This window comes from Balaenoptera musculus, chromosome 15 (assembly GCF_009873245.2).
Source record: "Balaenoptera musculus isolate JJ_BM4_2016_0621 chromosome 15, mBalMus1.pri.v3, whole genome shotgun sequence".
Lineage (NCBI taxonomy): Eukaryota > Metazoa > Chordata > Mammalia > Artiodactyla > Balaenopteridae > Balaenoptera > Balaenoptera musculus.
In genome coordinates this window covers 27,310,418-27,324,696 of record NC_045799.1, presented here as the reverse complement: position 1 = coordinate 27,324,696, position 14,279 = coordinate 27,310,418, and the positions used below count along the sequence as shown (strand labels likewise).

The 14,279-nt window shown below is 47.8% G+C and overlaps 1 protein-coding gene across 4 annotated transcripts in view; it reads left to right on the top strand.

Moving 5' to 3' along the window:
* Positions 1-5,720: 5,720 nt before the first annotated feature.
* Positions 5,721-14,279, top strand: part of HM13 (histocompatibility minor 13) — a 40,700-nt gene continuing 32,141 nt past the window's right edge. For 3 of the 4 annotated variants that reach the window (XR_005016525.1, XM_036826348.1, XM_036826347.1), the window contains exons 1-2: positions 5,728-6,018; positions 13,108-13,206. Coding sequence is in view for 3 of the 4 variants with exons in the window: in XM_036826348.1 (XP_036682243.1) it covers positions 5,836-6,018; positions 13,108-13,206 (282 nt within the window). In the remaining variant the exon portion in view is untranslated. Of the gene's footprint in view, positions 6,019-13,107; positions 13,207-14,279 lie in introns of all 4 variants that reach the window. The other variant, XM_036826349.1, reaches the window with a different exon arrangement.

Sequence of the window (14,279 nt, the reverse complement as noted above, 5' to 3'; positions counted from 1 at the left end):
GCCACCGCAGTGAGAAGCCCGCGCACCGCAACAAAGAGTAGCCCCCGCTCGCCGCAACTAGAGAACAGCCCGCGCGGAGCAGCGAAGACCCAACACAGCCAAAAATAAATAATAAATTAAATAAATTTTTTTAAAAAAGATTTTTTATTTCCTTTTTGAATGTCAGGAGCAGAGGGATGGGTTCATCACACTCATTCCTTCATAGTAGACCATCATCACTCTTTTCCTCAAGGCCCCTATTTTACTTTACTTATGTACATATTTTTTGTTTGTTTTAATTACCAGTTCTCACCCTCATTCCCATCCCTCTATAGGCAACCATTCTAATGTACTCAATATGTATTCTTTAATATGTAAATATCCTTGTTAGATTTGCAATGTTGCTATGTAATATGTACTTCTTAAATTTATTTTATTGTAGTATAGTTGATTACAATGTTGTGTTAATTTCTACTTACAGCAACATGATTCAGTTATACATGTATACATTCTTTTTCATATTCTTTTCCATTAGGGTTTATCAGTGTGATATGTGCTTTTTTTTAACATTTTATTTTTTATTCTTTAAAATTTATTTATTTTATTTATTTATTTTTGGCTGCATTGGGTCTTTGTTGCTGTGCGCGGACTTTCTCTAGTTGCGACAGACAGGGGCTACTCTTCGTTGCGGTGCACGGGCTTCTCATTGCGGTGGCTTCTCTTGTTGCAGAGCACGGGCTCCAGGCACGTGGGCTTCAATAGTTGTGGCACATGGGCTCATTAGTTGTGGCACACAGGTGGCTCATGGGCTCTAGAGCACAGGCTCAGCATTTGTGGCACACAGGTTTAGTTGCTCCACGGCATGTGGGATCTTCCCGGACCAGGGCTCAAACCTGTGTCCCCTGGGCTGGCAGGCAGACTCTTAACCACTGCGCCACCAGGGAAGTCCCTGATATGTGCTTTTAGTCTACATAAATCATATCACACACTTTTCTTAATGCTCAGCTCTATGTTTGAAAGATCTACACATGTTGATGAGGGTAGGGGGATTATAAGGGATGCAGTTGCTGCCCCACCCAGATCCCCTTTACCAGACATAGTGGCCTGACCACCAGCTGTTGTGAGTATTGGCTAAAAAACACTCACAGCTGCCACCTTCTCCGGAGAATTGCCCTTGGTCAAACAGAAGCCAACTGGCCAGGGAGACTCCCCACCTCCCTCCCTGACCCCTAGACTTGGCCAGTGACTGACAGATACAGGGTTACAAGAGGCCTCAAGGCGGGAACAAGTCTGTGGCAAAATTTGTGCCACAGAGGTCCCCATGAGGTCATGCTGGAGCGAGTCCCCGGCAGAGACCCCATCCTCACTTGGCCTTTTATCTCCTGCCTTCCTTCCTTCTTCCCTTCCTCCTAAGGACACTCCCCACCAAAGGCAGTTAAACAAGAATACTCATCTCTGGCTCTCTGACCTGTGAGAGTGACCGTGCATTATCATCCAAACTGGTACACATTTGAGAATGCAAGGAGTTCTATTAATAATCAGCCAGGGCAATCTTATGGTAAACCATAATGGAAAAGAATATTTAAAAAAAAAGAATGTATATATATGTATAACTGAATCACTTTGCTGTACAGCAGAAATTGACACGACATTGTAAATCAACTATAATTTGATAAAGAATATTGAAAAAAAAATCGTCCAGGGCAAAGGGCAGAAGCCATGACTGTCCTGCCCAAACCAGGACATGCGCTGACCGAGCAGGCACTTGGCTCATTGCTTCTCGTTGCTGCCTAGTATCCCATGGTATACACCCAGCACATTTTGTCTATTTGTTCCTCAGGGACACCCACCTAGGTTCACTCTAACTTCCTGCTACCACCAGGAAAAAAAAAAAAAAAACACTGCAGGAAAATCCTCAGACATGTTCCCTAATAGACCTGTGTGAGAATTTCTCTAGGATGATGGAACTGAAAACACAAGCCACATGAGCAGTTTTAGCCTCCAAAAAAATCTTCCCAAATGAGAATTCCAGTCTTACTGTAAGGAGGTATAGGGGCACAGAGAGTGTTTCTCCCTGTTTCTTCTATCTTAGTAAAACCCCTGTGGCGCTTACTGCTGGCTCCACGCTGCTAGAAATACTGGAGTTCCCCGAAGTTCCCTGAGGAAATCACATTTGACTCAAGCTTTGAGGAATGAGTAGGGGTTAACCAGTGTTGTGAGGAAAGATAAACATGGTTAGGTGGAGGGAACAATAAACTCATTCATTCACATATAAATATTTATTGAGCACATATATTTAAAGGTCCTGTAGCCTCAGTAGATAATTTAACAGTAAACATTTACACAGAGTTTTACTGCTTCCCTGCCCAGAGTCTCCCAAGAATTAAGAACACAGGATCACCTGGGTTCCTGAGGCAGGACTATACCTCCTACAAATACAGAGGATCTCCTACACCAGCATTTGTCAAACTAAATGTGCACTTAGATCACCTGGACATCCAGTAGGTCTGGGCAGGGCCTGAGATTCTGCATTTCTGATAGGCTCCCCACTGCTACTACTAGTCTGGGGATCACGCCCTGATTAGCAAGGTCCTGCAGAACCACAATACCATTATCACTCCCAAACAATCCACATTCAAATTTCCCCACGCGTCCAAAAATTTTCTTTATAGCCTTTTTTAAAATGTTGTGATCCAGGATCCAATCAAGGATGATAGATTACATTTGCTTTTCCCCTCCCTTCATTCTCCTTTCATCTACAACATAGATTTTTTTTTTTTTCCTCTTTCATGGCACCAACATTTTTTAAGAGTTCAGGCTAGTTGTTCTGAATATGCCACAGTCTGGCTTTTTCTGATTTTTCCTGATGTTTCCTCATGAGTAGATGCAGGTGAAACATGTTTGGCAAGAAGACTATGCAGGTGATGTGTCCCCCACATTGCATCAAGTCTAGTCATTTTGTCCCATCCCATTCGGTGATGCTAAATTTGATCGCTTGGTTAAGGGAGTGTCCACCAGGTCACTCCACTTTAAAGGGAAGCTTTTCCTTTTATAAATAACTAGTAATCTGTGGGGTAAATTGTGTGACTATCCTGTCCCTCAAAAACCTTTCTCCCAAGGGTTAGCATCCACTAATGATCCTTGCTTACTATTTTCAGAATTATTTAAGCATGTAAGTGTGTGTGTGTGTGTGTGTATATGTGTGCCCATATATGAGAAAAAAATTGGAAAAACTGAAATCCATTCACAGTGACTGAACACAGTAATAAGAGAAATGGGGTGGGAGTAAGGTCTGCATCTTTCTTTGGAACAAGTGTTTGGTAATTTAACCATCCCAGGCTCTAAACAGGCTCCATTACTGACCTCAGCTCAGATCTCCTCTGGGAAAGTAACACCATACAGGAGGCTTGGCAGATGAAGCCTCGGGGCACCACCCCCCCCCCATGCACAAGATTGTCTTATCCCTGTCTCCAGAGAATACCAAGACAGGCTGGCTCCAAGCCAGAAATCCAACCCTCCAGAAGCCTTGACAGGAGCTTTCTGAACTTGAGTCGACCCCTCAGTTCCCTGGGTCATATTCACAGTCTCCCATGAGTATAAAGGGAGATGGCCAGATCTGCCCCAGACCAAACTAAATCAAGTGCTCAGCCTTGCATGAAGCAGGAGTGTCTCTGATTTCCAATTGTATGCTCTCAGATGAAGAGGCTTGGAGCCATGAGGCCCAGCTGCTGGGCAAATCCTGTGGCCTGAATTATTGATGGATGAATTCATCAGGCACACTGCCTTCACCCATCCACTCAGGTCATGTCCAGCTTATTGAAAAACAGAGCCTGAAACTGTACACCACCTGCCCAGAAGGAAGTCACTCTGGTCCAAACTGCTTAGCCCTCTTTGTAGCTGGAATATTATAAAGAGCAGAGGCTTCGGAACCCTACAGACCCGAGTTCAAGTCTCTCCTCTTCCTCTGCTGGACTGTGTGACCTGGCTGGCTAGTTTACCTCTGTGAGCCTGTTTCCTCATCTGCAAAATGGGACTAATCATATCTTACCAGTGTTTTTGAGATCAAAGAAAACACCCATAAAGTTACCAGTACAGTGCCTGGCATGAACTAGGCAAACTCCATTATGCAAACTTTAATAGTCTGACTCCTTGCCTTTGTCTCCTCTCACTGTGAACCCTATACTCCAACCCCACCTCACCACCTGTCCAGCTTGGACCAGGCCATGTGATTTTACACTATCAGTGTCACTTATCAACTTATTGCCTCTCTGCTCTAAAACCACTCTTTTTGCCAGCTCTGTGATAATGGAGCCAGATCTCGTAAATATTTCTTCCTTGCCAGCTGACATACGTTAAGCCTTTTCAGTAGAGTGTACTAGAGGAACACTGGAGGAGAATGGACCTTCCCTTCCTGGTTCGAGGTTGGCTCACTTCCTGGGTTCCTGGAGAGCATGCTTTTTTCCCACTGCTTGGCGCAGAGTTTCTCCAGTGCTAGGTGCCTGCAGGGTACAGCTTTCATCAATTTGTCTACTACATACTTTCTCCAGCTCTTAACTAGAGCATCAGTAGCATAGCCAGGAGCCCCAGACAGCTTGGGTCTGCACCCAAGTTCAGGTCACTCCTACCCACACCCTCTCCTCACTCCTGGACACACATACACTGGGAGCCCGACAGAGCTGGCCATCTGCAGAGCAAGCCACCTGACTTTTGTCCTCTGGAACTGGCTGGAACCACCCTGGCCCAAGCCATATACAAAAGTTCACTAGGTTCCTAGAGAGAGCGGTCTCTCTAAATTACTAATCTTCCTTAAATTACTTAATTTAATTTAATTTACTTAAATTACTAATCTCTCTCTAAATTACTTAATCTCCTATGTAGGGCTTCCGTGGTGGTGCAGTGGTTAAGAATCTGCCTGCCCATGCAAGGGACATGGGTTCGAGCCCTGGTCTGGGAAAATCACACATGCCGCAGAGCAACTAAGCCCATGCGCCACAACTACTGAGCCTGCACTCTAGAGCCCATGAGCCACAACTACTGAGCCAGCGTGCCACAACTACTGAAGCCCGAGCCCATGCTACACAACAAGAGAAGCCACCGCAATGAAAAAGCCCACGCACCTCAACAAAGAATAGCCCCCGCTCGCTGCAACTAGAGAAAGCCCGCACACAGCAACAAAGACCCAATGCAGCCAAAAATAAATAAAGTAAATAAATTTTTTAAAAAACATGCTATGTAACATATAACTACACACTAACATCCTATAGGCTTTGATTTATTTATTTTATTCGCTTTATTTATTATCCTCCCAACAAACCCCCCCCCCTCACCACACTAAAAGTGCAAGCTTCATGAGAGCAGGGACGGACTTTTGCCTATATTGTTCCCTTCTGTGTCCCCAGAGCCTAGGACAGTGCCTGGATATGATGGGATACTCAAATACTTAAGGAGTGAGGGAATGATTAAATATTGGATGAATGCCTGCATGAGTAAACAAGTTCTTAGTTATTAGGATCTGCGGGGAGTGGGACATCCTGGGGTTAAGGAGGCTGACTGGGACTGGGGAATGGGGTCCTCAGGTCTCCCTAAGGATGGATACCCACTGCAATGGTCCAGAGTTCCTCTCCCTGCTACCAGCAAGTTGCTTAGCAACCAGCCTCCTGTCCCTCCGCCACCGCTAGAGGGCGCGCGGGCGGGGAGACGTGAACGCGCACGCGTGCGCGGCGCGGGCCGGCGAGGTAAGCACGTCACTTCCTGTTTCTTTAGGGGAACGTGGCTTTCCCCACAGCGCCCGTCTTCCCTTCTGCGTCTCTGCTGCAGCTGCCGGAGCTGAAGTCGGACCCCGAGTGCAGCCTTGCCATGGACTCGGCCCTCAGCGACCCGCATAACGGCAGTGTCGAGGCAGGCGGCCCAACCAACGGCACGACGCGGCCGCCTTCCACGCCCGAGGGCATCGCGCTGGCCTATGGCAGCCTCCTGCTCATGGCGCTGCTGCCCATCTTCTTCGGCGCCCTGCGCTCCGTGCGCTGCGCCCGCGGCAAGGTACGGTCAGCGGCAAAGCCGGGCCCTGACACGGCTGGCACGGACCCTTCCCCCGCCCGCCCTAGACGGGACAGACACCTCTTCTGCCCGGACACTGACCCTTCCCAGCATTGCTCACCACCGCATCCCCAACGCGGGCCCACATCCCGGGGCTGACCTTAGGTGCCCCAGGATCTGGGCACCGATCCGCGAACCAGGTACTGACACCTTTCTCAAAGAGGGAGCGGTTTCCACCCCCGTTCGGACCTTGACACATCCCTCTCTCTGTGCACCGTGCTGGAAGCACTGTCGGCCGACCCTGACACTGTGATTCGGGTACTAATTGTTTTGAGCCTGCTGGACCCAGCCAGACCAGCCTCACCCTCTGCTGTGGCTGCTCATCCCGTCTGGGACAGTCACCCCATCCCAGGCTCTGGGTCAACATCCATCTGTACCTGATGGGGCACTGGTTCTGACACCTCCTGAATGGTACAGCCTCTTGTCATTCCTCACCCTAACCCAGGGCAAATTCTGGCACCCAGGCTCATCCCTAGACTCTGACACCTGTCCAGCTGGAATCTGTGACCCCTAGAGTGCTCTCCTAGAACCCCCAGATCAGGCCTTTGCCCCACCTAAAAAAAAAAAAAAAAAAAAAAAAAAACAACTAACACAGGAATATTAGCTCCTGGAACCCCCAGCTCAGCTCCTAGTTTTTTGCATCACTTTCTGGAACCAATTCCGGTCAGCCAACTCCTCAGAACCTGGCACTTTGGTGCCTCTCTTTTTAACCAGCCATAGACCCCTTGGTTTGCTGGTTTCCTCTCCCTCACTACACCCAAGCTCGGACCTGTCCGAGCCTGAGCCCAGACCCTATTCCTAACCCCTAACCCTAACCCTGTTCCCACCCCAGACCCTACCTCAAAGTAGCTCTTCTCCTCATGCCTCTTAAGACAGTCTTTCCACCAAATTGGGCGTACTTGCTGAGTAACTGAGCTGCTGTAGGCCTCTCTTGTGAGACTGGGCCAGAGTTCATCCCTGTCCTTCAACATCTGTCCCATTGGATACCTAAGAGGTCCCCAGGGCCTTCCACCTTCTGACTTCCTCTCTGTCACCCTTCTTCCCTATATTAAGCCCTCTCTAGCCTGTTGCACCAGTGGCTTCTCACTTCCTGGCAGCCTCTCCCATCATCCTCCACCACCTCCTGATCTGCAGCTCCCTGCTGCTCCTCCCCCACCCAGACCTGAAGTTGAATCTTAGCGGAAGCCGTCGTACCCAAAGAGGGCAGACCCATAGAGGAGCTGCCACTTTTGAAACTGCTCAAGCCCAGGTTCTCAAAAAACATTACCCAACTTGAGCAGTGGCCGAGGCCTGCCACCTTCCTTTCTCAAGATCAGAGAACTTGAGGCTGGTTCCCTCTGTGGTCAGATGCAAAGGGGATTGGTCACGCAGGGCTTAGGTGGCCCCATTTTCCTTCCTATTCTGCCTCTTCTAAGCAGAGTTCTGGTGGCTTTCATCCTCCCTACCTTTGCTTTTCGGGCAAACGCTTGGTACAGGGGGATGTTCTGAAATAGATTAGGACAAAGAAGGTGAAGGGCAACATGGAGTGAGCTGGGCACTTGATGTGAGGGGCTCCCTATACTGAGTAATTCTCCTTGGCACATCTACACATGGATTAGTAATCTCTTCAGAAAACATCATACAGACAACAGAATTTCCTGAACCTCCACTGTTGTCCAGGGCAGACGGATGCTGCAAAGATGAATGGGTCAGAGCCCTGTCACCAAGTTCAGGTGTCTGGATGAGAGAGGAATAACTAGATCTGTGATTGTAGTACAGGTAGTGCTGCAGGCTTTAGGGAGAAAGATTGAGTACACCTGGGGCAGGGCAGGGCGGCTCTGAGCTGGAGGTGGGCTGGAGCCTTGATGTAGAGGTCGAATTTCCGCCAGAAGACATTACAGGGAGAGGAAACCAGGAAAGCAGCTGTAAGAGGCAGTTTAGGTGATGGTGGAAGGTCTGGAGTGGCTGGAGCAGAGGGTAAGGATAGAAGAGAGCTTTAGATCTACTGAAGCATCTAAATACCTCTCCCCAGCATCTCCGGCCAGACAGGGGGGCTGGAAGACTGTGCATGGAATTGCAAACAGCCTGACCCTTAGTAGCCTGCCGCCACCAGTAACCAGGGTATTCTAAAGTTTACAAGCCTTCGCCCTCTGATTCTCCCAGCAGCTGAGTGAGACAGGCAGAGCCAGTTTTATTATCACCATTGTACAGAGAAACTGAGAGTCAAAGAAATGACTTCTCTGCCAATTAAGGGCAGAACCAGCTGTCCCTGGTCCTAGTCCGGGGCTCTCTCCTTGATGCAGGTGCCTCTAAAGACCCATACAAGTGGCATCTTGGCCTAGGGAGAGGACAGGCCAAACGACTCCCTTTTTCTACCCTGAGTTGTTTCCCTAATCATTTGGCAAGGAGAGAAAAGTTAGCTTGGGGGCCCAGGAGTTTTGATTTCCCACTAGTGTTAGACCCCCCGCCACAGCCAGCTGAGAGAGGGCACGTGAGGACAGCATTCTCCCTGGGGGCAAGTTGTCCATGACAGGCAGGGCGAGTTGTGAAATCATGGGAGGAGAAGTCCAGGAGTGTGTGGGGAAGAAGTAGCCATGGGCAGAGCCATCTGAGAGCAGTGCCCGTCCCTGTCAGAGACCTGTGTTCCCAGAAGGGAGCAAATCCCAGCAACAGCTACTCATCACCGCTTCAGAGGCCTTTGGCCTGTAACTCAGAGGAGCCCCTCAGCCAGCTGGACTGGGTTCCTGCTCTGGGCTGGGTACCAGGGGTGCCAAGACAAAGAAGGCCAAGCCCTCCCCTCACAGAGCGCAGTCACCAAGGAGAAACAGCTGTGTGACCAGCCGACTGCTAGAGGTGGCAGCAGTGGTCTTTGGCAGGGTGGATGAGAGCTCAGCAGGCAGGACAGGAGGAGAGGGAGGCCTGGGGCCACAGGTGTTTTCTGGGAGGCAGTGAGCAGTTTGATGTGAGCCCAGTACAGGTACTTGGGTGATGTAACAGGAAGATGCTTTGGGATCCTGCGGCCCTTTGGAGGTACAGAATCCTGAGGGCAATGCACCAGTTAATCTTCATAGTTACTATATGTTTGCATTTGTAAAAATTGAAGCAATGCAGAAGTATAAAGGGAAAGCCCCCCCAGTACCACTTCCGTGGAAGTAACCCAGGTAGCTGTTTGGTGTGCCATCTTCCAGACCTTTTTCTGTATATATACAAACACGTATGTGCCTGTGTGTATATACATATGTAAATTTATTTTTATAAAAGTGGGATTTTGCGGTACATAATTGCTCTGAAACTTGATTCTTTTTTTTTTCCTTAACAATATGTCTTGGTCATTTTCCTATGTCAGTACATGTAGATGTACCTTGTTGTTTTATGGCGGGGAGGGTAGGTCACGCACGCCCAAGGTGTAGAATTCCAAAGGTACAGGGGGACAAAGTGAAATCTCCCTCCCACCCCAGCTGCCCAGTTTCCCTCCCCAGAGGCAGCCCCTGTTACGTGTTTCTTGGCTATCCATCGAGAGCCTCTGTGCCTTTACAAATAAATAAGCATATGCTTTCCCCCCATTTTTTGCTATATAACTGTTATATTTTGTTATAGATACACTCTTTTTTACACCTTGCTGTTTTCACCACTTACATGTTGCAGATCTAATATGTCAGTACCCATGGCACAGTTGTGTTCTTTAACAGCTGTGTGGTGTCCACCTGTACCCCCCAGCCATGATTCTCAAAATGTAATCCCAGGACCAGCAGCATCAGTATCACCTGGGAACTTGTTAGAAACGCAAATCTGTTCACAAGCCCTCCTGGCGATTCTGATGCGAGCCCAAGTGTGAGGGCCCCTGATTTGGAGTCCTCCACTGGTCAGTTAGGTGTGTCAATCTTCTGCTATCGCAAACCACGCTGAGATTAATCTCCTTATACATTTGTTACTTCACACTTTTCTGTGTATTTGTAGGATAAATTCCTTGAAATCGATTTGCTGGGTCAAAGGCTCTGTGCATGTTTGATTTAGATGGATTTTATCAAATTATCCACCATAGAGGTTGTACCAGTTTATACTCCCACCCGCAGTGACCTCAGTTCTTGTTTGATGGCTGCTTGGTAGTCCACTCTTCAGAGGTTTCTGAGCTGTTGTGGATGCGATCAGGTCCTTCAGAAAGAGCTCCTGATAGGGGAGGTGACAGGCGGGAAGGGGGCTGGTGAGGTGGTGCTAGTGGAGACTGCAGCAGGGGCGAAGGGCTGGGGTGGGGGGGGGGGGGGGGGAGTTCAGGAGACGCGCAGGTGAGTGAGTGCACGTGGCAGTGAGGAGAGGAGACCCCGGGGTAACAGAATGGTCCACGAATTCCAGATCCTTTCTAGGGCATGGCCTGGAAGCAGAACTCCCAGAGCTCCAGCTGAGCCAGCGACTTGAGCGAGCCATCTTCCCTCGCTGCTTTTGCTTCCGCCCTGATAACTGAGCATGCAGAATGTCACTGGAAGCTGAATTTATTTCTGCTCCTTATGTCAGTTCCCAACCCCCCCCCACCGCCCCCAAGTATGTTTTGCACTTTAGGAGCCATTGCATTTGCATAAGAACGTCTAGTTTAAAAATCCAAATTGAATCAGTGGAGAATCCTGACACCTTTTTGTATTTTTCTTAACTACAAAGATTCTGTTGCCTTCAGGATTCTGTTCCTCAGAAAGGTCTCAGGCTCCCTGAGCATCTTGTCATAACTTTCCAGCAGAAATTTCCAGATGGAAAAGGTAGAGGACGTCTAGGGGGTAATAGCCAAGAGTTTGGGCTCTGGAACCAGACTGCCTCAGTGTGAATCCTGGCTCTGCCACTCGTCAGCTGTGTGACCTTAAAGCAAGTTATGTCACCTCTCTGAGCCTCAGTTTCTTCATCTGTAATGTGGAGCTATTAAAAGTACCTGCTTCCTGGGGTTACTGTGAGGATGAAATCATGTAAAGCACCTAGAACAATGCTTGGCACCTAGAAAGCTCTCAGTAAGTGTTATCCGTGTTACTGTCATCATTGGTCAGATTTGAAGTCTCCCGTTCTGACTCAACATTGCACGTGGGATATTTCTAATAGTCACCCACAGAGGAGACCAGATTCCTCTGTGTGATGGAGCATCTGTCCAACCTGGTTTGTCATCGAATAATATTAAGCCTCTTCCTGCCCAGGATCCTGGGCTGAATTGAAATGACTGTGTGGAAATGAGCGGTAACACTGGTTTGTAGGTGAAGCCAGAGTCCGTGAATGCTTTCATACCATGTGCCCTGCCTGCATCTACAGGTCCCTCTGCCTGGTAAGCGCTTCCCTTCCTCGTACACAAAGCAAACTCCTCAACTTAGTCAGCGTCTATCTGGCTCCTACTACATACCAGACCCTGTGCTTGGCCTGCAAGGCCTTGCTTAAGTGATATCTGCTCTAACCACCTCTGACCCTCCCCTGCTTCCTTGCGAAAGTAGTGTCCTGTCTGCTTTCTCATGTTTCCCTTATAAGAATAATACAAATAGTTTATACAACTTGTGGGAAGCTCAAGGCACAACACAAGTACTTCTAGTGCTGTGGGGGGAAAAAAAAAATCATCAAATCCTGGCAACCCATTTTACAGCTGAGGAAATTGAGGCTCTGAGAAGGAAGATAACTTCCCCAAGGTCCCAAACCTGGAAAGAAGCAGAGCTGGGAGTGCAGCTGGGCCTGCTGACATCAGAGCCCTCCCTCCACCACTGGGCACTCGTGCCATGTACCACCGCAGTATGCGTGTCTCTGTTCTGTCACATGTCACACTATGTGGTGATACTCTGTTTACATGTCAAGGTCTTGGCCTACCTGCCTGTGAACTCTTTATGGTCAGGAGCTTATTTATTTTTGTGCCCACCCTGCTGCTACACAGGAAATATAATGATTTTATGGAGGTGCACAGAGAGGGTGATGAATTTGCCCAGACCCCACAGCACAGTGCTGCCAAAAGCAGAAACCAAGGGCTGGGAGAGAAGAGGGAAGGAAGATGGCCCTGCCTCTCCATGTCACTGTTGCTCACACACCGCCACCCCACTCGCAGCAAAGCTGCCAGAGAGTGACTCACACAGAGCTACCTGGTCCCTCCACAAGGGCGGGTCTCCCCTCAGCCCTGTGCCTGGGCCACCTCATGCATATGTTGGGGTTTGGTTAAGGGCCTCCCCACTTGACTAAAAAAACATTTTTAATATAAATTTAAACCAGAATTATACTACTATGATGGATTTTTATTGGAAAGTCTTTTGTCATGAATTCTATGGAGCTGACTTAATTTTCTATGTTGCACTGTTACTCTATTTCCAATTTTTTTCCATTTTGATTATACTGAAATGATTTTGATTGCCTTCAGTTGTTTTTCGTGTAAATATTTATCCTCCGTCAGCTCTTTACCTAGATCACATTCTTGCCAACTATTGCATCTGCCATTGTGAATTTAATTGTGGCTTTTACTCTGACCAGATTCAGTTTCCGCAGTCACACTTCTTGAGTTTGAGTTTTGTCCAGATTTGCTTCTCCTTGCAGTTGGTGTCTTCCCATACTCGGTTTTACCCATTGTTAAGTTTTGTGTGTTGTTGGTTTATTTCCGCTCATAGTATTCACTGCCTACTGGATAAAAGACTGATCATATTTACATCTCAGCTAATCCATAAGAAAACTGGAGGTAGTCCTCACGAGACCCAGAACTGCTCTCTTGTCACCAGTGTCCAGGGTTTTCTCTTTCAGTTATTACGTACCCACTGCCTCTGCCGCATGTGCCCTGGGTCCTCCCAGGACTGTCCCTGTTGGAGTCCAGGTCTCCTCAATAGCAAGACGATGGGATAAGAGCGTCCTGCCCCAGGTTGGGTGGTCCGCAGCCCAGGCAGAGGGAACAGCACTTGCAAAGCCCCGAGTCAGGAGAATGTGGGGATCCCTGAGGCACCTCAGTGATGGCAGGAGGGGAAGGAGATGAACGAGCTGTTGGGACACCAAATTCCCGCCAGCATCCAGCCCTCAGAGGCCAGAAGCACTCCCCGCACTCAGCAGGGCCTTTCTTCTCTCGTCTAGAATGCCTCGGACATGCCCGAGACCATCACCAGCCGGGACGCTGCCCGGTTCCCCATCATCGCCAGCTGCACGCTCTTGGGGCTCTACCTCTTTTTCAAAGTAAGTCCTTTGTCACCTGTTGTAGCATTTGGTTTGAATAACTTTGATTTTGTTTTATTTTTCCCATCACAGGAGACATGCATGTTCATTTATAGACAATAAAGAGCAGGAAAAAATAACAATTTACCCTTAGGCCCACTACCCAGAGACCCCACTGTGATGTCGGGGGCTCCTTCCCACCAGTCTTTATTTCCCTTCCTCGAGGAGCTTTCTGTTTCGTTTTCCTGGTACCGGTTTGGTTTCATTGTACCCTTCATGTTGGGGTGGGGTATAGCTATGTCTCGGACATACCTCTACCATACTAATTGCTTTTTTTTTTTTTTTAATTTATCGAGGTTTATTTTCCCAATAAAAGTTACACAGGCTCAGTGTTGAAAACCTGGAAAACACAGAAAAGTAAAAAGGGGAAAACAGCAGCCATCCAAAACCCCCCTGCCAGAGACAGTCACAGAGTCCCTTTGGAGGTGTGTCCTTCCTCTGCTTTTCCCTGTGCATGGTTCCTCCATAGCTGTGAACATGTGGTGTATTCAGTCCTGTAGCTGCTTTTCTCACTTCACATTAATTACATCGTGAGCATTTTCTCATGTTACTGCAAACTCTCAAACTTTTTTTTTTAATATAACATGTACTGTTTTCTGATTACAAAAGTAATATATGCAGAAAACTTAAAGAGAGGGAAAAATACACAGAGGTAATCACTATTAACGTTTTGGCATATCTTCTCTCAGGCTTTTCATAATCGTATTTTTAACCTAATTATAATTATTTTATGACTAATTTTTTTTAATAATACATTACAAGCACTTTTTTCCTGGTCATTGAAAATTCCTCAAGGATAACTTTTTTTTTTTTTTTTCCCCCGGCCACGCTGCTCGGCCCATGGGATCTGAGTTCCCCAACCAGGGATTGAACCCGTGCCCCTTGCAGTGGAAGCTCAGAGTCCTAACCACTGGACCACCAAGGAAATCCCTCCTCAAGGATAACTTTTAATTCACATTTTAAAAATACATGTACATAGTTTAAAGAAAGTTTTTTCAATCTAAGGGAAGGTGCAAATGAGCCATAATCCTCTC